General features: G+C 40.0%; 1 protein-coding gene across 3 annotated transcripts; it reads left to right on the forward strand.

The window, feature by feature from the left end:
- Positions 1–1,817: 1,817 nt before the first annotated feature.
- Positions 1,818–27,130, forward strand: si:dkey-237i9.1 (SEC14-like protein 1). Of its 3 annotated transcripts, none has more exons than XM_044115264.1 (17): positions 1,818–2,147; positions 4,883–4,972; positions 16,092–16,241; positions 16,335–16,466; positions 17,665–17,793; positions 18,254–18,524; positions 18,781–18,890; positions 18,993–19,182; positions 19,578–19,666; positions 19,863–19,933; positions 20,428–20,599; positions 20,854–20,988; positions 21,208–21,342; positions 21,785–22,036; positions 22,158–22,336; positions 23,189–23,215; positions 25,149–27,130. In XM_044115264.1, exons 2-17 carry the CDS (start codon positions 4,910–4,912, stop codon positions 25,252–25,254), a joined length of 2,211 nt encoding a protein of 736 aa, XP_043971199.1. In that variant the 5' UTR covers positions 1,818–2,147; positions 4,883–4,909; the 3' UTR covers positions 25,255–27,130. The 3 variants fall into 3 exon arrangements, with proteins under 3 accessions (XP_043971199.1, XP_043971200.1, XP_043971201.1); XM_044115265.1 differs by having other exon boundaries at positions 1,818–2,116; XM_044115266.1 differs by lacking the exon at positions 23,189–23,215.

Below are 27,130 nucleotides of genomic sequence, written 5' to 3' on the forward strand. Positions count from 1 at the left end.
CCTCACACTGTCCCTCATATTGTCTGCAGCAGCAGTGAAATATCAATATATATCATTGAGTTTGTAGCAACCAGACTTACGCAAATGATAACATAATCACCCCTATGTTTGACAGATGCCATGCATGCTTTTGCGTCATGAGCTGTTTCTCCTTTGGCCATTTTGTTTATCTTCAAGAGGGGCAAACTTTTTCTGTGTACAACAATTCAATGGCTAGTCTTTCTCTTTTGCTGTATTTTTCTTTTGGCCCAGCTGTCTGACAATGTGGTTCTTAGAATGGTAGGTCAAAAACTATGAATAGATTCACCTTGCAGAAAATTGGTGACTCATTAAGAGGTTCTATTTTTGTGCATCATTTTCTGAATGATACTCTGCTACCAACTCAAAGCAAATCGTGACATGACTATCTACCATATAAAATGATGCAGACTGGTGCAGAGTTCACAATTTAAAGAATGTCATTATAAACTTTGGGAGGGACTGTTTGAGATCTGTTGAGGGATTTAAAACCAGACAGGAACATTTCACAAATACCGCAGGTATCGGGAAACATCTTAAGTAGATCAAAAAATATATAACATTCTCAAAATTCTTTAAGCTAATAAATTGGTTGATTGGTTTTCAACTATGCAGTATATTTCCTGCCCAATATCACTGAGCATAATATTAATGTCCCAAAGGGCTGTTTGGCATACACTGTTTGTCAGCTGTTTCAGTTGTCATTCATTTGTGCTGCACATGCCCATTATATGATAGATGTAATATCACTGCAAATATTACTCATTCATGATGCAGCCACCAAAATGCTAAATGTTTCCAACATTGTAAGGACAGAAAAGAAACTGAAAAGGGATTAAACCAGAATCAGCATATCAATGGTTAACAATAATATCTTATGCAGGCTTACTCCTTAGTTAATATGATATGTATATATACCACAATATATACATATTGTGATTTCTTCTTTGTGAACCATTTTTCAGTTTTGTTTCAAATATTGGATCCTCACTTCATTCAGTCTCTTTTTCCTCTCTTGAATGTGCAGCTCTCATGTTTTTTTTTTCATCTGAGACATGTGAGCTCAGCTGCTTTAACTCAGGTTGAAAGCACACAGCTGCTTAAGGCATTTAGTCGCCAAGTGTCCCTTTTCTCATGCTGATGCAGTCAAAGTACAGCTGAGACTTTTGTGTCATTACAGATGCGTCTCAGCAAAATATCCCAGAACTCATTAATGAAGTTCAAAACATAATGAATTGAATTCATTACCCAAAGAATCATGTATGTCAATGGCATATTTAAAAGACACACACTTTTAAAATAATCTTTATGTGATGAATCTAAAAATTATTTTTAACCGTTTTAAAGTAGTTGCATCTGTTTTAAAACCAGTTTTCTGTAATTCCCAGTTTGTTATGGGTGCAGGAACCATACATTTTGTATTTTTAAAAAACATTCATTATTTTTTTTCTTTCTTGTGACATTTGAGTCACGCACACGTTGAGAGGAATAAGCAGGCTGGAGAATTAGGATTTACAGCAAATATCAGTGTTATTTTTCCACGGGGAACATATGATATTAGTCTGAATCTGAGCTGGTTGCATAATGAAACTGAAAATAATCTTTTTTTTACCAGTTGTAATATCCCCACGGTATGTTCTGTGACATTTGGGGATTAGGACCCAGTTTAATTCGGGAACGATAATGTGTCCTCTGCTGTCTGTCCTTCACATGAGCAGAGATTTTTATGAACGCAGAAGTGGGAGGTGGAAAAACACCGAGTTCAGAGAAACAGGGAGGAGCCACCGAGAGAGAAATACCACTGCTGTCCTCCTATGCCCACACTTCTCCATCCGCTTGGGCTCCACTTAGCTGCGGTGGGCTGGGTGGGACGTTTATTTTTTTGCCCAAGAATTCAGTGTTCTAAACTGTTTGTCTGTGAAAGTAACTTTGTTTACGGTTAGCTTTCTTGGCTATTTGTTCCTGCTACATGGCCAGCTAGCGTTTCGAAGCTAACCGTCGTTATCCGCGGAGCCGGGGTGAAGTGAAGAGCCGAGGGGAGCGGTATGGCAAGCATTCACACTGGGACCCCTTCCAGAAGAGATTACGACTGAAAAAAGTAAACATTTACACTTCTCCCAGAATCACCGGTACGTACATCTTGTGAAAGTTGTACGAAGCTAATGTCTATTTGTGAAGTTAGTGTTAGCTTACGGGCTCGTCTCAAATCAGTTTGAACTGTTTTATGTTAGCTAATGCGAGCGGGTTTTGACCTATTTACTGGGATGATTATAGGTATGATGCCATTTACTAAGTATGTTCAGGAAGTCTACCTCTTGCATGATTTTGAAACGTCACAATACAATACTTAATAGATATGGTCAAATATCGATATTATTAATAGACGAAGATATTGAAGGGTTGCGTGAAAAGCTGAATTTCCCTTTTTAAAATCCCACCAGTGACAGAGTGGAACATTTCAACAATAATGTACCACTGCATTGGTCAGCATTGTGCCACACATTAGCTGCGTCAATTCTAATTTAGGCGCAAATATTGCTCTAATTTCAGTTTTTGTTTATAGCCTTTTTAAAACGGGTTTAGTCCTCAGTTCGGTTAAACCTGTTCGAACACAACAACCGGTTTCTGCTACACAAAATAAAAATAAAACCAGATCAAAGCATTACCCGAAAACGTATCAGGATAGAGCTTTGGGCTTATGAGGAAAGATTTGCACCCATTTCTATTTATTTGGGTTCTGATCTCCGTTTGGGGCATACTGAATAAGATCACAAAATTATGAAATGGTGATGAGGCAAAATGACCAGTATCTACACATTTATAGCAACTTTAATTGACTATTTCTTTATAGTAGTGGTCCTTTCTCTCGTAATGGCGCATAGTTTTTTTTGTTTTTTGTTTTTACCTCTACAACAAGCCTATTTTTCTATTTTTACCTATTCTTAAATGTTGCAAGTGAACACCAGGACAAGTAAGGAAAACATTTTCCTGAGAATGTTTACACTGTCACTTTTTTGTCATTGTCTTGTTTCTAAAACAACAAAAGTCATGTTACTGTTTACTCTTTCGTCAAGCTTTGCAATGTGGCGTGGCAAGTATATCACTCCAGCTACCCAGTCTGCACGACATCGCCTTACAGCTGCAGAATGTAACTTTAATAAAGAGTATGGTTTTTTTTGTTTGTTTTTTTTTTTTTTTTACATGTTTGCGAAAACTATCACCATCTTGTGACACTTTGTTATGTGACAGATAATCTGTGAGAAGATAGATCTCCAACAACTCCTACCTGAGCTATTATTTTGCAGCAACCAAAAATAACCTGCCAGAGCCAGAAGGGAGGTTTTAATGCTGTCACTCATCCTCATGTACTCGCTGCCAAATGGGCGAATGGTAGAAATTGTGATTGACAATCTCACGCACTGATTGGTTGTTTCTAGTTAGCACTTGAAGCCCAAGGAGAAACCAGAGGAGCTCGTTTTTTTCCCCGCACGTTATTTGTCTCATACCATACTGCGACGACATAGTGACGGTGTCAACAAATACGTAAAAAAAAAAAATATATGTATAAAAGTTACACACTTCAGCATTCTTGATAGAAGGCTATGAAAATATGTAGATAATATTATCTTTATTATATGGTGCGGGTTCATACTCAGATTATTTGTATCATCAGCATATTTAAAATGTACATTCAAAAGTAGGAGTGTGACCGTAGATATAAAAATGATATGTAAAGAACTGAATATTAAAATGTGCTTACTGAGGTGTTTATGAAGTCATACTGAGATCTTGTATTGATGTTTTCAAAGTTGCTGACAGATCCTGAATCATGACGGTAACTATAAGTGGCAGTAGTAATCAGCTGTTTAAAGTGGTACTGAGGAGGTCTTATAGTATTTAGTCTTAGTTTCATTTTAGTCTGGCTGTCCTCATCTACGCTGGCCCAGAGGAGCAAAGCATAACAAAATGGGACAAAAAAAAAAGCTAAACCAAGAGTCAAATTTACCTGAGTTTGAATTGACACCAAAAAAAAAATAAATAAAAATATTTAGGAAAGAAAACAAGATTATAAGATTATATTGTGGTTGTGTTTTGCACCTCAGAGCAGCTGTGCTAATCTCTTGGAAGTTACTTCATGCTCCTTCCTGCAGACATCTACCCGCACTATACTTACAGTTAAAAACAAGCACCGGCTTGTTGAGCAAAATCCCAGCCACACATAGTACAGGCTGAGTGAAGGAAATAAATCCTTTCATGTCACATTGTCTTTGCTTCATTAAAATGGAAAAAAAAAATCACTCTCAGTATTAATCTTCTTATCCTTCAGCATCTAGAACATTCTGTTACAGCAGTTTTCAATTTTTTTTAGCCTCTTGTCTGGGGTTGTTGAACAGAGGCCAGCTCCAGCATGTGGTTTGCGTTGCTTGCGTTTGAAAGAACAAGCGGCACCTGCTTTTTAAATGATTTCATGAGCTCCAGTCATGCGTTGCTGAGAAAGGAGCTTTGACAGAGGGTGCAGCAGAGAGTAGTCTAGTTTATCCCCAGTAGCTTGCAGTGACACACTTTTCTATTGAATGAGAGGGATGTGCTGCAGCCACTGATCATCCGGATCCTTGGTCTCAGCTCGGGAGAATTGCCTGCTGCAGCTCCGTAACTATACTTTTATTAGCATTTTGCTTTCAAGAACTCTGAACCACACAACCCAAAACACACCCCTCTTTTAGTTAAGTGTGCACTTGTCTGTTTTTATAGCGCTGTATGTTTGACCCTTTTTGACCATCAGAAATAACCCCACTTCTTTTAAATATCAAATGGCTTTAAATGTTTTGTCTTTGCTAACTGGTGGTTTCTACTTTCTGCCCAGGTTGTTGGTGTTCCTGTAACTCCCATCATGGTGCAGAAGTATCAGTCACCTGTGCGGGTGTATAAACATCCCTTTGAGCTGGTGATGGCGGTAAGTCTTTCTCACCTGTGGGCGCTAGCAATTTTCTTATTTGCATGAGTTTTGAATACATTAAAGCATCAGCAGTTATGCAACACTGATGGGTGGGCGTTTCACAGGTCGTCCGCCGGATCTTATATTTAAATTGCTGAATTCAAATGTATTACAGTGATCAAACATGGAGAGCAACTTGAAGCTACATTTTCTAAATCAGTGGTTTCTCATGTAATTGTCAAAAGATTATGGGAACCATTGTGTTGCATGTTTTCAGGTTGTATGTGTGACGATGCATCTTTTTATGTCAAACACAAACCTACAGATTTAGTTGTTGTCGTGCATTTAAGGCATTAAAGATTCAGCAGCTAGCATGGCTTTTCACAGCTGACTGACTAGCTGGCTGTATCTGGTGAATGCCTGGAATTGTTCACATTTTGAATTGAATACCTACCACAAAACATTTTATCATTGCCTAGTCAAGAAAAACAAAGCAAAATTACCAGGAAAAAAAAAATCCCTTTTCAAACTAATCAAACCAGACTGAATGACTTTGTTATTTACTCATTCATTTTTGTGAATCTGTCATCATGTTATATTGGCTTCTTGCAGATTCATGACCTGATTACACAACCCACAACTAATCAAAACATCTAATAAGGCAGCTGTTGTATATAATCATGCTTTGAACATTAAAAGTGATGCATCCAAAAAAATGTCTGATCACATATTGTAGGACTTTACTTTCTTTCACAATGTCATCATTCTTTATTTTAGTACACATAGTTTCAGACCAGCTGTGTTTTTGTTAAATGGAAAGCAGATTCGATGTCTGCAAGAGGGAGCATACAGGGAGAGTAAATCTCCTTAGCACAGGCGGGATTGAGCAGCGGGCAAACAGATGGCTAAAAATAAAACTCAGGTATAGGACCATGCAAGCTTTCAAAGAGCAGGAACCTGTAATGACAGAGACATAGAGTTGCATGTTTTTTGTTTTTTTTCTAAAGGTGGAAATGGCTCATCTTTAGGCTTTCATAGATGGGTCACATCTGGAGAACTATGCATATTTTTAAACTAGGACAGAAACGCATGGTGGCCATTTGTCTTCTTTGACATAATAAGAACACATCATCGAATTACTGTGTTGCTTATTTTAGGGTAAATAAGTGTTCTGAAGCTCAAGTTAATGAAACAAAGGTTTTTGTGACTTTTCTCTGCAGTGATTTGCTTTTGCAAATGCTGCAGAGCAGACTTAGTGGTGCGTCACAACTATGTTTTTTGTTTTTTTTTCCTCATCATATAGCCTGTGAAGTGCCTTCTTATTTCCTCAGTGCTTCTCAATTCCAGTCCTCAGGCCCCCCCTGCTCTGCATGTTGTAGATGTGCCTGTACTTCACAACAGCTGATCCAAATGATTGCATTACCTCTTCTGCAGGCATCAAGTACTGCAGAAGCCTGTTAATCACCCATAGATTCAAACCAGGTGTGTGGCAGCAGGGAAACACCTAAAACATGCAGGACAGGGGGGCCTGAGGACCGGAACTGAGAAGCACTTCCAGCTGCTCTATCACTATTGTAGCCTAGATGCACAAAAACATCCTGGCTTGTAGGAAACCGTCACATGACACTGTGATGCAGCAAAGAGCCGTTTCTTCATGTCAACACAGCTTTTAATTTTCTCTGCTGTCAGGAAGTTACTTATATTGTGTTGGGTTGTTCCAAATAAGACCCGACTCAGCTTTGTACAACCTTGTTAAGTTATTTCACTTAATTACCCATTTGAAGCTAAAACCCAAACCTCTACATGGCTAGTATGTGTAACCGCTGAATGTCTTTGTTTAGTTGAAAAGCAGCAGTCTGTCACTCGACCCTGTGGAGGCCCTTTGCTTAATGACAGGTGCTATCAAAGTTTTCCAACCTCTGGCCACCACTGCCATAAGGTCTAATGACATCTTGCATAAGCGAGACTTGGATCCCTGATGCCCTTCAGATGTTTTTGTTTTTCTGCTTTACAATGTTCCCTCTTGGAGCCTGGTATTCTTGGTACACTTTGTGCCGACGGCATTCTTGGCACAAGAACGTTGGTTCAGATAGTTTTATGAGCTTAATTTCTTTGTTGCAGCAAGTTAGACATACCAGCTCAAAAAAATATATATATATAATGCAACACTGAAACAGGATGATTATCTGTGCTCTCAGCCTACCAAGATATACTATTAAAATATCTGATGCAAAAATTAGGGTTAATTGCAAATTTTGAATTATACATATGTATTTATAATCAAGAGTTATCATAATACCTTTAATAGTTTATAAGTACCGATTCACTGTAAATGCGATGACTGCAAGTCAAATTGTGCAGTAATCTTTAACCAGTTAGAAAAGCTCCTTGTTATTTGAGAAGTCAATTTTTGCAGGTCAACACAGTCGGCAACATTTTAGTTAAATCTACAATCCAATCGAACCAAAACCTGTTACAGCTGCTCATGTTTCTCTGGAGTACCTAAATAACTAACAAGCAACAATCTGCACTGTTTCTTGACAAGATTTATGTTTTGTTCTTAAAATGAAATAGAAGTACACTAGCAGTGACGTTCATAACCTAAGCTACAGCAGACCCTCTTTTTCTTGTTGCTGCATCTCAATAACAGGAAACATAGTCAATCCTGTTGCGGCCATTATCGCTGCAGTCCAGTGTCAGAACATCCAGGCAGTCCTCGGGGAGTCGCAGTGGAATGTCAAAAGCTTGACACAACACCCCTGTTGTTGTCGTTGGCCTGCAAGGACATTAGCTTTTAGGGCACGTCAACACACCAAGGGCTTGAATAACTACAAGAGGAGAGAGGAAACTATAAACTGCAGACATGTTCGTCCCCTCGCTTCAAACTGTTGTATTTGAAGCACAGTGACTTGCTCTGACTTGTCTCCTAAAGATTGTTTGTATTCATGCTGCAGCCCAGTCTTGTGCTCTCTGGCTAACCTGCTCCTGGTAAAAACATTTCACACAAATCCACAAGGGACAAAGTATTCTGGTCCTGCCTTCGATCTGAACACGTTCAGCTGGACAGAAGGGAACAGGATGTGCAAAGTGGGTGTACTGTCTGCTGGGCTTTATGCAGATTCAGCAAGAGAAAACATTTCCTTCCTTGTGGCTAACCTGTCCTATGTTGGAGCAACCAAAACATTTTAGCTTGGTTTATCTTCATAATATAATCTTTAAAGTATCATTGATTCCTGAAGCGATGAACGAATGACAACATGGCCGATTATTTTTCACAACACATGTGGCTGAACATTATTCTTCTATTTTGAGCAAGAGTCCTAAATAACCAGAATGAAGAATTTGAATTAAGGTGAATGTTGCAGAAAGACAGACTTGGACCTGTTGCTTGCTGTATAAATTGACTGTTACCAGTGTGGCTGAATATGTTTGTGTAACTCAGTGGGGTTTATTTTTGCCTTATTGCACCAGGATTTCTGAGCCTCTCCTTCATAAAGTACATTCTATATTCTTTAACCTTCTTTGTGCCAGGAGGAAATAAAAACATTTCCGTCAGGTAAACCACAGGTGCTGCGGATGCATGTCATTATCTGATTTGCTTAGTTAAATGATGAAACTAAAGCTCGTCTTGCTGATAAGAGTGCTGACATTTTGTTCCACTCTGTATGACCAGATCAGAGGAGTCGATTTGGTTGAGTTTGATCTGTTAGGTCTTGTAAATAGGAAACATCCTCTTCTTTCTCTAGCAATTTATTGTGTACTTCATCTGTAGCTCAGTTTTTAGGAATGTGACCTCAGGAGACGTTGCATTGTGTTTGCCACAAAGTTTTAATTCTGGGCTCATTCCGATGTCCCCCTTCTTTTTTTTTTTGTCTGGCCTGGCTCTGTGCGAGCTGGCCCTGCCAGGATGACATCGTGTCCCACCATGTCCTGACCCACATACGGCCAGGTCTGCTTAAAGCTTTTCCAGCCCAATTCTCTGCTGCAGTGGCATCCCAGGCTTTATTCTATTGTTTTAATCTTCGTCTGAGCTGTTGGCAGGTCTGTGATTCTCAACGCGTATTGGACTCTCGTCCCAAATTTTCTGCTTACACAATTGATTGCTTTCCGTCATATTTTACTTGCTTCAACTGTGCAACGATGTCATTTTTTAAATGTCACGGTAACTCATCAATTAAGAAGCAAACTATCTAATGGAGTGAAGAGTATAAATATTCAGAAAGAGCTTCTAATGAAAGACAGGACATTATCTGAGTCTGCCTTAGTGAATGAGTCCTTATTTATTCCTTATTGCCTTTATTCCCTGACTTTGCCATCATTTTGCATGACTGTTTTGACTTCGGATAATTCATTCGCTCCTCTGAATTAGAGCGCCAGAGCCTTTCCTGCAGTGTCTAATTCGTTTACCTTGTCAGATGATGATTGCCAAACAGTCAGCAGTCATGGCCTGCTGGAGGGGAGCGGGAGGCTTATCACACAGCAAGCTCCTTCAGCAACCATGTGACTACAGGAGCCAATGGAAAATTTTGGCTAAATTCATTCACTGATCACCGAGACACTCATTCACCCTCTTTGCTGCTGCAAGGTCGAGATGCTGCCTCAGTGGTTCCCCATCCCCCACCGAAGTCTGCTTCTCTCTTCTAGGGAACGAAGTGTGCGCACATATTCTTACACAACTGACCCTTTAGTGTGGTTTCACACTGCAGTCCCTCTATACTGTGTCGGTGGATAGTGACTCAGTGTTATGCAGCAGCTGAATGTCACTCTGAGAAAATGGAGATGGATTCTTTGATTGCCGCATTTGCCCCCCTCCACCCCCCCCCACCCTCTTGTATTCGGGGGCTGGTTTATCACTTGAAACAATTGGGTTTGCGTTTAGTTCAGTTGAAAGCCAAAATGACACATCCCATAGATTTCCTTCTGTCTAGCAATATTCACAGAAATCAGATGATTTTTCAGACAAAAAAAAAACTCCAAAACGAAGAGTATGAAGCTGATTTTGGTCAGCTTTAGTTCCACTGCTTAATGAACTCACGGATTCAAAGATTACGCGGTGCACAGGTACTGACGTCTGACAGATGGCCCCCATAGTTTATGGCAACACATCTATAACTATTGACGCTTATTTGGGCTGCTTGGTACTTGAGGTACCCACATAGGCGTTCTGCCTGCTTGGCATGTTGCCCCTGCATTTATCCAAGTTGGTGGTTCTAGGCAGTCGTACAATTACGAATTCCACTGAGCTCACCGAAAAAGGAGCAGTGGGTAGCGCGGCATGCAGAGACCAAAAGCGCTTTTGTTTTATTGCTAAAGTCAGGATTTTGTTCTCTCTCCTACTTCTGATCAAGTCTACGCCTCGGCTGAGAGAGGTTTTGATTTTGACAGAAAAAGTGTGTTCTTTTGATTTTGTCCCTTTACCATTCTATAATTTGGTATACTATTTTTGGATTAAAAGTTTTAATGTATGGCAGCAGTTAAAATAGTCTTCTAAAACTATCTTACATGGAGAAGATTAGCATTTTGTCAACATAGACTTTAAACAAAAGTCCACAGTGGTTTTGGTGGTCTAAGGTTGTTTAACTGGTTGGTCAAGGATTGAGACCTGGGACATAAGAGCTTTTCTCTTTGTTCCCCTGTAAGGCTTTTTAAATTTACTGTGTATCACATGACTGGCTTGGTATACTCTTGCTTCGTTTATTTTCATGCAAATGGTAATGTGAGACAAGTGAAACCAGCTTTGTTGAAAAGCCTAACTCACCTGACATCTGTGGTTTCTGATTAGAAGTTATAGAGAAATATGTTCCTTGTAAATATTTGGCAATCTTCTGAATAAACATTTACACTTGATATTAACAGATTCTGATGTAAATATTAGTTTTAATGTATTGTTCTTTGTCTGGTATATAAATTCCTAGTATTACTCGGGCTGTTTAGGAAATGACCAGCGTGTTTTAAGGCTGTGACATCTGATCTTTCTCCATTTACAGCATATTTAAATGTTAAGGATTCAGGCTGCTTTGTCAGGCTGGTTTTTATTTATTTTTATTCTGCATTAAACTTCACTGTATATGGTTGGAAATTAAATAAAACATATATACTGTTCACATTTGTGTCAGCATGACTGACAAAACGTAATATCAGGAAGGGGTTTTCCTCCACTCTTACAGTATAAAACCAGTAAACTAATTCCTGCTAATTGAAAGAAGGAAGAACTTCGATACAAGGTTAGCTTGTTTCAGTTCCAAGAAGTTGTTTCCCTGTAATTCCGCCCTGTGTATTTACTGTATCACTTCTGTAAACATTCTTTGTAATTTTTGTCCCCTGTTAATTGTTTTCAGGATTGTCTATGTTGTATTCTGTAAATCATCTTTACATTATGTTAAATCAACAAAGGTTTTGTGAATTGGGTGTTTATGGCCAGTTGTGTCCTTCATAAATATTGCCTCTTGTCCAGATGCCAATTTATTAATATCAAAGGCCAGACAAGTCCATCCATCCCTTGTCCCTAATGGGGTCGGGAGGGTTGCTGGTGCCTACTTCCAGCTAACGTTCCGGGCGAGAGGCGGGTTCACCCTGGACAGGTCGCCAGTCTGTCACAGGGCAACACAGAAACAAACAGGACACACAACCATGCACACACACACTCACACCTAGGGAGATACCAATTTACCCAACAGTCATGTTTTTGGGCTGTGGGAGGAAGCCGGAGCACCAGGCGAGAACCCACGCATGCACAGGGAGAACATGCAAACTTCATGCAGAAAAACCCCGGGCCGGGAATCAACAGTGCAATTGCGCCACTGTGCAGCCCACCAGACAAGTCATTAACTTATATTTCATATGACAGATGCCTCCAAAACAAGGCGTTAGGGTCATTAGGGTCGTCTAAAGTGTCAACCTGCATAATGATGGCTGTGACAGATCAGGACCCAGAACTGCCTGAGGTGCTGGTTGGTGGGCCGTAATGATTTTAGTCACCAAAAACAGGCTAATTGACGTCATACTTCTGTCAATGACCCACAGTGAAAGAGACTTGTTGTTTGTATCTTGCGTCAATGGTGGTAATATTACATAATATCTATTGAGTCCTTTATATGTAGACCTCAATGAGCAGCATCACTGAAGCCAAAAATGTGGCTTTATTTTAGTTATTGATAGGTAAGTATCGAGTTTCTGTAAAGTCCTAACCTGGAAATGAATTGAATGAATTTGATTACTTTCATAATCTGAATAAATATAGAAAAAAATGAAACTGCAGTATAGAAAATGGATTGTGTTCAGACTTATTTGGTATTCTTATTTTACATTATCTAACACATCAATATTTGAATTTCTGAAAAAAGCTTTTTAAATAAATGTATTTGTAGATTAGCTTTAGATGTGCTTTGCCAGATCAAATCCTTGTGGCCTCTTGATTAGCATCTGTTTTAAAGTGGACTCAATGTTCTGATCTGCCTTCATGTAAGATGCCAAAACAATTATATATTTTTTATTTTGGGGAGGAGGGATTTTCTGAAATGATCAAAGCCTGATTTTGAAGGATCTCCATTAAAACAAGAATTATCCCAAACTCTAAAAAGCCTCGTCTGGAAAAGTGTAGCGTTTTGAAATATGACATTTACATGAACCCTATTAAAGTATTTTTTGTTCTTATTAGTCTAACAGTGTTTGATATTTAACTATATTGGAATAGGATGACGAGGCTGCACAGTTGTCTTGTCGTAGCCTCTTCTTGTGAATTTTCTTTAAGAAAAGCCAGCCACACTCTACTGCTGCTGTTTTGTTTTTCTGATCATCTCTAAGCTGTTCTCTTCCTGTATTGTCATTATAAAAGTTCCCCCTACCTAAATGTTTCCATTTTCCCTGCAAGTTGACGCGACTTAATAATAGCTTAAACTGACCTATGAGTGGCAGCTGTTTTTGTTATCAAACAGTTTTCCTAATCCTCAGAGATTTGGCTCTAATTCCAAGAAAAGCAGCTGTGGGAACAAAACTCTTATCACGTCTTTACATTTTCAGTTATTAGTTGGGAAGAAAAATTAGTTGTAATCTTTTTTCAAGATGTTTTTTTTCTTTTAAGATGTTCTTTGTTTGACTCCAGATAACCGTTGGGTTAAATATAAATTGTCAGGATTGATCTCGGAGAGTATTGGCAAAGCATAATTAAAACTGAAAGTGGTCTTGTTTGTTTTTTATGAGCTGCACAACTAGAGCTCATGTTCCAGCTAAATGAAGTAATTTCACTGGAACATTTTAAATGCAGTCAGTAAATGCTTGCTGCAGCTTGCACTCTGGTATGTTTCTGCAAAGGTGTTAAATTAGAAAAACATTGCATACCAGCTGTCGGGTTTTGTTTTTCTTTGGGCATGTTTTTTTTAACTATTATTATTTTATTTTATTTTATTTTTAGCAGTGTATTCACTTTAATTAATTTAGGTTTTATATAAACAAATAGAACTTAACTGTGAATCCACAGAACTGAAAAACCAAGAGAAATTATTTTCAAGCTATTACTAAAAACAGAAGTCCTTTTAAAAATGTGCTTTCATCTATATTTAACCTATTTTTCCCCACTGACATAGTTTGAAGATGGTGAATGTGCTGGGCTCTTTGCCAGGTAGAACTCTAGACCCATTTGCATTCGCCTTGCAGCACCGTCCGGCCTCGATTTTCATTGTCCCTTTGTTTTAGTAGCTCATGAATTTCCTGAATCTCCCTTCCTGAGCAGAGCAGGTTATTTTTTCCAGACTCTTGGCCTTTACCGATTTACTTTATTGTCCAGGGAGAAAACAGTTGTGTTTTTGCAGGAAGAAATCAAGACATGACGCATTGTTTTGTTTTTTCCCCTCAGGCGTCTCTGGAAAGCACACAGGTTCTCCAACCAAATTCCAGGCGAGGTTACTCATAACTTGGCCAACATATCCCGTCACTGTGGAGACGGGAGATCCACGTTCTCACACTTCTTTATGCACTGAAATACCTTTATTACCTCATATAAAAGATTTTGGTTTGCTAGATTTTTTCCCTTTTTGTGTTCATGCTAACACGATCCAAGAGTAGTTTGATTCCTGTGACTATCAAAGATGTCGAATGTAAGTTCATAATGCATATTTAGTATAAAATGGTCATTTTGATTATTTCTATGAAGTTTATCAGTGATATATTTCTGCTTCCTCTATGAAAACTTTATTTTTATAGCCTTAATGGAATGAATTATATTTCAACACCATATTTGGATCTGAGGAAATTGTACATTTAACTGAGCAGTTGCTTCGAAGTGGGGTTTTCATATTATTTCAAAACAAAGACAAACTAGTTAAACATTTTGAACTATCTTTAACATTCTACATTTAGTAGCAAGCTTCACCAAAAAAAGCAGCCTCTTTGGATACTTACGAGAGAATCAAAATCCTTACTTTAACATTTGCAAATGTTTCAACAGAGCAGCTGTACTTTCTGTTCAGCCTTCTTGTTACCTATGGAAAGTCTCTTTCTCTCTCTCTCACTGTGTCACAGCCTGAATGAACAGCAGACATGTCTTAACATCTCATAGAAAATAGTTTCTCTTTTAAATGGCGTGTCACATCGTCTGCCTTTTCTCTGGCTACATTTAATGGATACTGAAACTGGTTTCCTCTTTTTGTTAACAGCCTATGTTGAAGCCACTGGGACATTTTTTAGCACTTAACTAAGGTGCATTCACTAATAAAAAAAAAAAAAAAAAGTCTTTAGACTTTCCAGTGACTGATTGGGGCCGATCCAACTGAAAATTAGATTTCAGTCACTCTGTTGCATTGCTTCTATTTTACTTTTCTTCAGACTATCATAAGCAGAGCACCGACACTGTTTTGCTGGTGGTTGGTAGTTTCCTATTTGCTGTCAAGTAAGCTTTTTGCGTTTTACTGCTGAAGAGTGAAAAAGGCCTTTGTGGGGTTTTTTTTAAAATGCATGTCATTTGTGGTGAGTGTGTTATTGGCGTGTGCTTGTTTGTGATGGATGAAGCAGATGTTTACAGTTCAGGCTGTTGTGTTGATGGCAGAACAAAGCTGAACGCCCCGGTGTTCCAGGGCATCAGAGCTTGAAAAACTGAGCTCAGCATTCATTTATTCAGTGGGCAGCCAAGTGGCCTGGCAGCAGCAGCACGGAACAAAAAAACGAAGCCATTTGCTGCTCACCATTCTCAACCTACATCTGAATGGCCGGCCATAATGTAATGGTTTGGTTGCTCCACTGGTTGAAGAATGCTCTTCTTTGTTTAGCTCAAATAATACGATAAAGTTGTCAACATGTCCTTTTGTTCCTCATGTTGTCTCTGACGAAAATCTCTTTTGCAAACTTGTTCTCAAGCATTCTGAAATGTACTGTCTGAGTTGAGTGCAAGGGTTGAGCACAATTTATTTTCACATTTTGTAGTCGAGGTGAAATTTAATAGCAACACATTTATACACACAAAAAAAAGCATTATGATCAGCTCTGGATAACCCCACCAGAGGTTATGAGGATCATGTGACTAATCATAAACCTGCTTGCTATTCAGACCTTCCTGGTATGAAACCATGACGATCAGATCCAAGGTAGTTTTTGATGAACCGTCAAAGTTTGGGTGTTTTCCTCATGTTGTTGGGGAAAATCATCCAAGTGCAGTGTGCACTAGAGTTTAAAATGTGTTTAAAATGCAAATCACAGGCAAGTAAAGACTGAATTTTTTCTATTAAGTTTAACCGCTTTTGTTTTTAACTTTATTTATTTGTTTTTGTAGCACAATTTTCTTTGTTCTTTTGCTCTTAAATTTAGTTCAGTCTTGGTGTTTGTACATTGTTAAAGATTACTTGCATTGTTTTCAATAGATATGGGGACGCAACTTTGGCTTGAGCCACTTAAATGCTTTTTACTTTTAAACTAGCCAATAGAGGTACATCTAATATAACGCTCTTTTTAAAGGAAATCCTTCCGTTGTAATATTTCCAACTTGTTGCACAGTAAACATACACACAAGATGACAAACTAGCTGGAACTGGTTATGCTTTGGTTTTGCTGCGTTCACTGGAAAGAAACTTGAAACCTGAAATTACCATAAAGAAATCCTGCGCCAAACTATTCATCCTCCGTTTTTGTTTTTTTCCTTTTCCGCCTACAGGCCTATGAACGCCGCTTTCCCACCTGTCACCTCATCCCCATGTTTGTGAACAGTGACGTGGTGAATGAGGAGACGAGCGAGGACGGCTCCACCCAAAGGGTCGAGCGGCGCTGTGCCCTGGATGTCGATGCTCCACGGCTTCTAAAAAGGGTAAAGTATACTTTTACTCCTCAGCCGTGTTTTCAGCCTTTTTTTTCTCCCGTTGCTTTGAAAGTAACAGGAGTTGTTTTCTGCGGTTCGCAGATCGCCGGTGTAGACTACGTGTACTTCATCCAGAAAAACACTCTGAACAGAAAGGAGAGGACTCTGCACATCGAGTCTCACAATGAGACGTTTTCCAACAGGGTTGTCGTCCACGAGACCTGCTGCTACTCAGTCAGTATCTTAAAGCTGTGCTGTTGTACAGAAATCCGCTCCGTGTGCATGCTATGTCTTAGAAGCCGGGAGTACTTCAAACTTGAATTAAACTTGCCACGTGACACTGTCGGCATCTCTTCCTCCTCTCCTCTCCTGCGTTCAGTGTGCATGGATCTAACTCCAGATCTGCCTCTTCGTGTGTGGATGTGTTATGAGTTAATGAGGTCAAGCTTATCGTATTAGCGTCCAACCAAGCAAAAGGCTAATTTTAGGTCCAAAGCCTCACAGAGGTTCTTGCAGTGTGCTGCATCACTCTGTGGTAACAGTAACCAGGAAGGGCAGTTCAGTTAGGCAGCTAATGGACCTGAAATATTTTAGCACTCAAGGCGATGAAGCTGCCACCGTTTTGCCACCAGGATCAGAGAACATGCAGTGTAAAAAAGTATGGTACGTTTGATTTCTGTATTTTCCAGTTCTGGATAAGTGTGGAAAACAGAAGGAAAATAAGAGGATTCAAAAGTATTTCTTTATCCAGACCTTATTCCTTAATGTTTTGAATGAGTCATCCTTCGTTCCCTTTTTATTTCCCCCATTGTCCTCTTCTTTTCCTACTTTCTACTTTCCATCTTTGTTTTTGTTTTGTTTTTATACCCCATTTGCTTCCCTGTTTGTTTCCTTCATATGGTTCCTACGGATTCCTAAATTGCATTGCATATCTGCAGTAAATCTGCAGTGAGGTTTTATATTTATTCCTTTAAAATCGGCCCTAAATGATTTAATGTACATAATCTTCATGTTAGACTCTGTTATTTTACTCAATTTTAATTAATGTATTAGTAATGGACAGAAGATTATAAATTATTTAGCAGGGAAGCGGGTACTGCCTGACAGTGAGTCAAAGTTTTGGTATGGCCTTTACATCATTCTCCACAATTGTCAGGTTTTTTTTTTTGTTTTTTTGTTTTTTTCTAAATTTCTGTTTTCATCCCACTTGAATCCAAACAGCTCATGTGTAAAATACTGTCTAAATTTGCCCAAACAGACTGACAGACATACTCCCACTCAGTTTACGCAGTGTGAAATTTGCTCTCTTTGTGCGTCATCCTCTCATGTGGTTGCTATGGTAACAATAGTCTTTTTTTTTCCCCCCTCTTTTTACTGTGGGGTTACACAGTTTAGGTTACAGTAATGTTTGTGTGTGTGTGTGATGTTGCAGGTCCACCCAGAGAACGAGGGCTGGACATGTTTCGAACAAACGGCCAGTTTGGACATCAAGTCCTTCTTTGGCTTCGAGAGCACCGTGGAAAAGATCGCCATGAAGCAGTATGCCAGTAGTATCAACAAGGTGTGTGTGTGTGGGGTACATCCCATCATGGCATAGATTTTCAGATTTCCTTTCTCAAACCTGTGAGTGCAGAAACAGTCGGATCATTATGGTATTGCATAGAACATGATATGTGCAATTGAAATACAAGTCGTCTTACATTTGGTACTTTAAACAACGTTATTGAAATCGGGGGATCTTCCATTAATAATAGTATTAAATGATGTGTAATTGTGAGTCTTTTTTTGTATTTAGTTCATTTGTATTGTTTTTCACTCCAAAGTGTTGTGCTAAAAAAGATTGAAAATTGAAATTGCTGAAATTTTACTGTGGGAAAAGTGTGTGAACTCTGCAAAGACCAAGGTGACTCCAGTTTACAAATGCAAAACATAGTTCAAAACCTTCTTAGTTTTATTTGATTTCAATGGATTCATGTGATGTATAAGCAACGATTTCACCATAATTTACTTCCTCCTGACAGGGAAAGGAAATCATTGAGTTCTACCTAAGGGAGCTGGAGAATGAGGGCGTCACCCATGTTCCCCGTTGGACCTGCTCCTCCGTTTCTCCTGCTCTCCCTGCGCCAAACAGTCTCTCCGCCAGTCCGCCTGAACTCCAGCACCCCAGCGCGCCCGCTGTCTCCGCCTCGCAGCCTGCTGACACCAAAGATGGCGCCTCGCAGGAGGCGAAGCAGGACAGTGGAGCTCCTCAGGCCGACAGCCTGGTGGAAATCCTGGCTGGTACACCTGAAGGTGTGTTTCCTCAGATAAATTCATCTGGACACTCACTGCTGCCTAATTTAGTAGAGCGGCTGTTTTTAAAGAGAAAAAGGAAACTCAATTTTAGTGATTAGCACTGAAATAACTTGAGGTAGAAGGTTTTTAGGCTGTTACAAACATGAATGAAAAGCATGTTTTTAAGAAGATGTATTTTATGACGCACATTAACATTATCAGATGTGAAGATCTTTTTAGACAAATTGTGTTAATTTGGAGTATTTTGTTGCAGATAAGCTGGATGCAGATTACATCAAACGTTACCTTGGCGACCTGACGCCTCTGCAGGAAAGCTGTCTCATAAGACTTCGCAAATGGCTTCAGGAAACCCACAAGGGAAAGGTATTTTCTGTAATTAGGTGGAAGAGTGTAGTCGTCGGTCAACTTCTAATAACTTACCATAAACCTAACTTCTTTTTTTTTTTTTTTTTTTGCTTCCTGTAGATCCCTAAAGACGAACACATCCTGCGCTTCCTGCGGGCCAGAGACTTCAACATGGACAAGGCCCGGGAGATCCTGTGCCAGTCTCTGACGTGGAGGAAGCAGCACCAGGTGGACTACCTGCTGGAGACCTGGAGCCCTCCGCAGGTTCTTCAGGACTACTACACCGGCGGCTGGCACCACCACGACAGAGGTGCATTTCCATGTACAGCCGCACCCAAAGTCGACTCGCGTACAAACCTTTCACATGCTGCAGGCTGCTCTTATACAAACAACCCGTCTTTACAGCAGCACGTTTTCATCATGATAGTATTTGTTCAGTCATCCTGATCAACCTACTCCTGTAAGCCTCCGTCTTTTAAAAGTAAATGAACCCATTCAAGCTATTTAGTTGGCCGGAATAGTTTTCCCTCCCACATGCGGTCGCATGCTGCCAGAGAAGATTGGTTTTAATTTGAACAGAACAATAAACCATTTCTCAGAACACACATTTACTTATTGCGCCACGCAAGGCAGACCTTCCCACGTACTTTGTTTAGAATGTAAACACAGTGATGGTGCATGTAAATATTTGTTTTGCTTTATTAGACGGTCGTCCTTTGTACATCCTGAGGCTGGGCCACATGGACACCAAAGGCCTGGTTCGCGCTCTCGGAGAGGAGTCTCTGCTCAGACACGTACGTAACCAAAGCCACAGTTCCGGTTCAGTTCCCTACAGAAGTCATTAAATTTATAGGTCAGACCACAGTTAGATTACAGGTTAATCACCTAAAGGGGGTGGATTCAAGTGATGACCTACATAAATTTGCTGTTTATTTTCTTGTATGGTGTGGCATTCAGTGAGAGCGCTGTTGTTTCAATGTGATGTTGCAGGTGCTGTCTATCAATGAGGAGGGCCTGAGGCGCTGTGAGGAGAACACCAAGGTGTTTGGTCGTCCTATCAGGTAAAAACCAGGCTGTTAAGGATTTAGGAGATATTATGGCGTCTCTTCTAGCAGTTTTGTGACTGTGAATTTTCTCATTAGGACTACAGGACAGTGGTTGTTGTTTTTGGAAAAAAGCAGCAGCTTGATGCGTTACAGCACACCTAGTGTTAGGATTGAGCTCAGCAGCTGTGGTGTTGCTACAGAGAATCACAGCTCTATCTTCTGCGTAACTGGAAATAGCAAAGTGTCAGATGTTTAGATGGTGCCTGTGTCGGTGCTCTCCAGCAGGAGGTGGGGCGCCGCGAGAAGGCATGTGAACTATGCTTTTCACCGCACTCAGGACTCACAGTTAACTAGCATTACCTTCATCACTTAAGCCTCAGGGTGGCAGGTGTTAAGTGATCAGAGAGGAAGCTGCAGCCCACTTCAGAGCATATGTGTGTGTGTGTGTGTGTGTGTGTGTTTGTGGTGAGAGGTTATCCACACTAATCTCCCTGCTTCCTGCTCTGTAGTTGTTGGACATGCCTGGTTGACCTGGAGGGGTTGAACATGCGTCACTTGTGGCGACCGGGGGTCAAGGCGCTTCTGAGGATCATTGAAGTTGTGGAGGCGAACTATCCAGAGACTCTGGGACGGCTGCTTATCTTGAGGGCGCCAAGAGTCTTCCCAGTCCTCTGGACTCTGGTGAGAGCTGAACCGGTTACCTTAGAACTGAAATAATCTGGAATCATTAGTTTTGCTTTACCGTTTTCGTACCTGCAACCGAAATCCCAGTATGATTCCAAATTGTCTCTGTGGCTGATTTAGCATTTCTTAGCGAAAAAAAAAAAAAAACACCTAACATTTACTACCTTTTACAAGTAGGTTTTTTTTAAATGTATTATTTTTACTAATTTGGTTTATTTATTACTTACGTTCGCCTTTATCTCTGCATGTAGGTGAGCCCATTCATTGATGAAAACACCCGAAAGAAGTTCCTGATCTACGCAGGGAATGACTACCAGGGTCCTGGAGGGCTCGTCGATTACATAGACAAGGAAATCATCCCTGACTTTCTAGGAGGAGAGTGTATGGTAAGTGTTTAGTGGAGATTAAAACTTCTAGATCATATTTTGAATAAAAAACATATTCAGAACTCAAACCTTTTTTATATTTATGTAAAAGAAAGCCATAAAGTAGCATATATTTTTGAAGTGAAAGGAAAATATGTTCATGAACTTTTCCATATCTCACAATCAAGATTAAGACTTCTCTCAGTGACCCTGTTCTTGGTTTTGCATGTTTTTCTTCAGTGTGAGGTACCAGAGGGTGGCCTGGTTCCTAAATCCATGTACCGAACACCCGAGGAGCTCGAGAACGAAGATGTGCGTCTCTGGACCGAGACGATTTATCAGAGTGCCAGCATCTTTAAGGGAGCCCCGCATGAGGTGAGGCTCAGATTGAGGAGCAAAGATAAAAGGCCTGCATGCTGCTGTGCTACATCGGACAGCAGAGAGCTGCAGGTTGCTTTGGGGGAGGTTTACTTTAAGCATCTGCCATCTAGTGGCATTAAACACATAGCATGTCTCTGAAATGTAATCTGTCTGCTGTGACATACTGTTCCTGTCATGTTGCAATATTTAAAACAGCACAGATCTATAATTACCCCTCTGAATTTCACTCTGATCTCTGGAACTATTTATTCTGCCCAATTACATTCAAAGAGAGCTTTAAATATGATTACATATATTTATTTTGTCTTTTGCATCAATAAGATCGTCTTAATATATCCGTTTTTAGTCTTTCGTGACCTGAAACACATGCGTTTAGCTGCTGTTTACCTCCCCGTTCCGTTCATTTGAACCTTTCTCATTCATTTTCTCCGGGCAGCTTGTGGTCGAGATCATCGACGCCGCCTCAGTTATCACCTGGGACTTTGACGTGTGCAAAGGCGACATCGTTTTCAACATCTACCACTCGAAGCGAGCCCCCCAGCCGCCACGCAAAGACCCCCTGGGGGCCCACGGCATCACCTCGCCGGGAGTCAACAACGTCCAGCTTATTGAAAAGTCCTGGACTCTGGGGCAAGATTACAGTATGGTGGAGTCCCCTCTGACCTGCAAGGAGGGGGAGAGCGTGCAGGTGAGGATTTCTCATCGTGAAGAAGTTCTTGTTTCTTTTTGGAGCAAAAAAAATTAATAAATAAAAAGTCAGCTTTTTGATTCCTGGTCACAAATGCTCTGTTGATCTTTCCTTCCCTCAGGGCTCCCATATCACCCGCTGGCCGGGTTTCTACATCCTCCAGTGGAAGTTTCATAACATGCCAGCCTGCTCGGCCACCAATCTGCCCCGAGTGGACGATGTGCTGGCCACCTTGCAGGTGTCCTCACACAAGTGTAAAGTCATGTTCTACACTGAGGTGTTGGGCTCTGAGGACTTCAGGTTGGTAACTGAACTCATGTTGTTTATGCAAAAGGCAAAAGCAGCTTTCACACACAAACTCCGTCTATGGACTGCAGTGCCTTCCAGAAGTATTCACACTCCTTGAATTTTTTTTTTTCCCCACTTTGAAACAATGTGCAACCACATAGTTCAGATTGTTTGAAGAGTATTTTATGTGGTAGACCAACACAAAGCAGGAAAGCAAAATGATTCACTCTTAAAGTACAATTTTTATTTTTGCCACAAGCCATTTAGGCCATGATAGCTTGTCGGGGTTAATGAGTATATTTGTGTGTTAGATGGACATTTAAATCTAGCTAAGACTCTGTGGCAACACTTGAAATTACTCTTTAGATGATCACCAGGCACTCTGACAATACAATTCAAACAAAATAAATAGAATTTTCTAACATGACAAAATAGGAAACATCCAATAGGGATGAATATGTTTTAAAGGCCAGGTGTAGGAACATCTTTAATTCTGCAGTTTATGTGATGTCGTCTTAAGACAGTTGTATCCTCTCCAAGTCCATAAATCCTTTTGTTAAATTCTTTTTTCCCTTTTTTTTTCCTTTTATTACTATGTTGACATTTGTTTCATTACAGCACATTTAATTCATCTCCTTTTTAGTACGTTTCCACAACCCTCCAGTAATATCTAGGACACTGTAGCCAGTCCAGCCTCATAACTTTATTTTTTAAGCCCAGAATTTAGAAATGAAAAATGCTTCTCTCCTTTTTAAATTATCCTTTTAATTGATCTTTTTCTGTCCAATCCACTCCTGTTCTATTGCTCACAACCCCTTCCTCCTCCTCCTCCTCCTCCTCCTGCTGTGTCTTCCTCCTATGAAGAACGGCTTGCTGTGATGTGCAGAGTTTGTAAGTGGCTCAGTGTTTGCCCTTTTTTTTTTCTTTAGCTTAGCTGATCATTTTTGCTGCTTTTGGCTGCTAAACCGAGTGCCCTTCCCCCTCAACGGAGGTTACGCTTCTAATGCAGCAAAAAAGATTCTTGTTTTTGCTTCTACTTGTTGGTAATGCTGACCAAGCATTGGGTAACAGGATCTTGCTTTTTCTTTCACACTGAAGAACTCTTTGCACCGCCGTTTGGGGTCTAATCCACTCGTTGGCTTTACTTATTCCGCTTGCATGATTAGCTCTTCAGATGCAGTTCTGTTCACACCTCCTCAGATAGTTCTTATCCAAGTGCACATGCACACACTCATCAACATTTGCCGGCTTTTGTGTTTGTTTCATCTTAAGTCACTTGTAAAAACTACCTCACTATTTCCCTTTTTTTTTTTTATTTCATTTTTCATTTTCTGAATCAAAAATAAATTTAAAGTCTTAACAGTAACTCATTCTGGTTTCACCCAACAACAAGATGTTTTGCTAATCTTTTTCTAATTGATTAACATGTTAACCACAACTTTAAGCTTTTTTAAAAAAAAATACATTTGTGTTTATCTGCAAACATTTGAAGTGGCGCACATTTATGAGTGGCTACACTGGATTCAAAGTTGTGTGTTTATGACTGTTTGGTTTCTGTGACTCTGCTGGTGTAATCACTTGAGGGAGTCGAGGCAATTTTAGTTGTAAAGCACATTTTCACCAACAAGGCAGTTCAGTGCTTTACATCATCAGAACACAGCAAACTGAAAGACTATGGGTTGTTGAAAGACAGACGGCACTTTATTTGCTCCAGTTATTGATAAAGGCAAATCTTAACAGACTGGGTTTCAGCCTTGATTTATAAAAGCTCAGTGTTTCTGTATTTTTGCAGTTTTTTTGGAAGTTCGTTCCAGATAAGTGGAGCATAAAACCTGACTGCTGCTTCTCCATGTTTGGTTCTGGGGATGAAGAGCAGATTAGAAAACCTGAGAGGTCTGTCTGAGAGAACAACAGAGCTTTAATATATATTGGTGCCAAACCATTTAGTAATTTAAAATCTACCTAATGTTAGTCTTTAGACCAGGGTGATGTGATCTCTTTTTCTGACCCTGTTGCAGTATTCAAATCGACTAAAGATATAACATGGATGAGATCTAACATAGAGCTTGCTGGGACATTAAGGCTTTGAATCCTAGAAATCTTCTTCAGGTGGTGGAAGGCTGACTTTTCAATTGTCTTTATGTGTCTGAAGATTCAACCAAAGACTTGAATAAATTTAAATGTTTTAATGGCAACTGCTTTATTTTTACTGGCCAATAGATAATAAAGTTGTTGTTGTTTTTTTTTTTATTTGATTTATTTCAGGGAGATCATATACCTTACTAGATTGCTTTGTTGCTCTATTACATTTTGATTGATCTAAAAGAATTTCAACTTTTCATTCTAAAAGTTGGAAATCAAAGGCTCCTAAAGTGAGTCTAAGTCTCTTAGTTTGAATGAACCACAGATGAGTCTCAACAAGACATCCAACATTCCCACTTTGGGAATTTTAACTTGAGTAACTTCTCACCACGACCTGTTGACACTCAAGTATGTTTTTTTATTTTGTTCTACCTCATACTGGTTAGAAAACTTGAATTATTTGACTTTCTGTAACTGATTGTAGGGGGTCTGATTGCGTTTGTGGGTGATGGCGTGTCGGCTTGGTGCTGCAGCCTGTGGCATCGCCTGAGCTTTAGAGCGAGGCTCCTGCAGGATTTGATCCGGGCGCATGGTTCTGCATCACGTGCATGAGTCATGCACAACACGGGGCTTTGAGTCCGTCCTTAGCAGGCTGGGGTTTCTCTGGTGTTGTACACTCATGAAGGTGTTGCGCAGGCTAGCTTCCTGTACTCATTTGATCGCTTTCTCTTTCTCCCTTTAGGGGTTCGATGACCAGTTTGGAATCGAGCCACAGCGGTTTTTCTCAGCTCAGCGCTGCTACCACCTCCTCTAACCACTCCCAGTCCAGCTCCATGATCTCCAGGTAGAAGCCAGGAGCTCCGGACCCTGAGCCCCCTTCACTCCACAGCCTTTATCATCATCGTGGAAATCTCCTCCACCTCCTCCCCCATGTTCCCTCTCATCTTTGGACTCTATCGCACAAATAAAAGATGAAGAGTTCTGAAAACGAGGCAAAAAAAAAACAAAAACAAAAAAACTGAAAGATTTAAAGGGCTGATTTTTGCACAAAGGTCATATATTTTGGTGTCGGACCATTCACAGGAGGTTTGCTTGGAGGTCAACGGGTGAAGCTCTGTGGAAGTGGAAAGAAGCAATATTTTCATCCCATTGGTTGGGAGAGAGACACTGGAAGGCGCTGTTACATTTATGCATTCACTTTAGCAGCCACCTAACGCAGTACTGAGACGACTCATACCTCACTCATACTGTTACATTAAAACACACAGATGTTTATGACGTGCACAAATAAAACGTTTGCGACATTGTTACTGGAAAAGGGGTTTTGCATTACTAGTTAGTTGTTTTATAGGTCAAATGTTGGCGGTTTAAGCATCCTAGCAGACCAGGGTCCAACATCCACTGCTAATGAAGTTCGCAGCGCTACTGCTGACGAACTTCTACACTTAGAGGAGAAACTTTGCCACCTTGAGGAGCGGTTGGGTATTAGACCCAGGTCTGCTAGCAGCAATAACACAGGTTGGACTTTCTAATGTGTGAAATATTTCTATTTATTATTTAGATGCATGTGGAGTAGTGTACAAGAGGACAAAACGAAAATAACCGTCACTAACATCACTTCTACATTTTGTTGGAGAGGTTTGCTTCTGTCTGCACGAACGTGGAACTCAGAACAAGGAACGTTGCCTCATCTGTGATTGGTGAACGTACCGCTGTCTGCTAAGCCAATGAAATTCCAGGGTTGGAAGAGCGTTCCACTTCTTCAGTGGTGTGGATTTCAGAGTGCAGATATAAGATGTTACTGTACGTGTGTTGGTTTGTGACGGTGCTGTGGAAACGAGAACAGGATGGGTGCATTCCTGCATTCACACGGGGGTTTACTGACTTATTATTTGAGAATTAAGAGAGCCATTTTTAAGAGCCATGTGTCCATAAATACCATTTTAGCCTTTGTAAACATCACTTAGAAATATATCTGCTATTTTCGAGGTGACCACTGGCACATTTCAAAATGCGACACTTCCATGAAACAGTTTTTTGATACAGTTTACTTCATTATATATTTAAAAGAAGAAGAAGAAAGAAAAAAAAAAGATTTGGTGGAAATTTGCCTCCTGAATATAGCCGTTTTTGATATCCATAACTGCTCATTTGTAACTAATAGTAAAGGTCAACGGTTGTTTAAACGACATTAAATGCAATAAGATGAGGAAAAGGATCTTTTGTGAATGAGGAAGTGTGTGTGATGGTGTAAAATAATGAATGTTTGCCGTAAAGTGGAGGAAATATTATCTAATGTAATGTTTAACACTTTTTGACCCTGTAAGCAAATATTTTCCCGCTCTTGTCTTAGTTACTTTGAGAGCTGATGTTCTAATCTTATAAATTTCCTTTCTATTTTCCTTCTGTGTGCTTTTGTTCGGTTTATCATTGGACCTCGGCTTAAGTCACAGGCATGAAGAAGTGTGTCCATGCCGGATGCCAGGTCTCCATGCTTTGCTGATCTCAGTCATAAACGAGGGCTATATAACTGTTTGTCTCGATTGTTCGACACGATTCCGTCTCCCTGCTTCCTTTGCTGACACCACTGCATATCTTCTCTGTACCTCCATGTAGGAAACTGTATTTAAAAAAAAGGGGAAAAAAAATAATGCTTTGGATGAATGAGAACATGTCGCCTTTGAGTTTTGAAGTCAATAAACTTGAATTATGGAAAAATTTAAA

This window comes from Gambusia affinis, linkage group LG04 (assembly GCF_019740435.1).
Source record: "Gambusia affinis linkage group LG04, SWU_Gaff_1.0, whole genome shotgun sequence".
NCBI classification, from domain to species: domain Eukaryota; kingdom Metazoa; phylum Chordata; class Actinopteri; order Cyprinodontiformes; family Poeciliidae; genus Gambusia; species Gambusia affinis.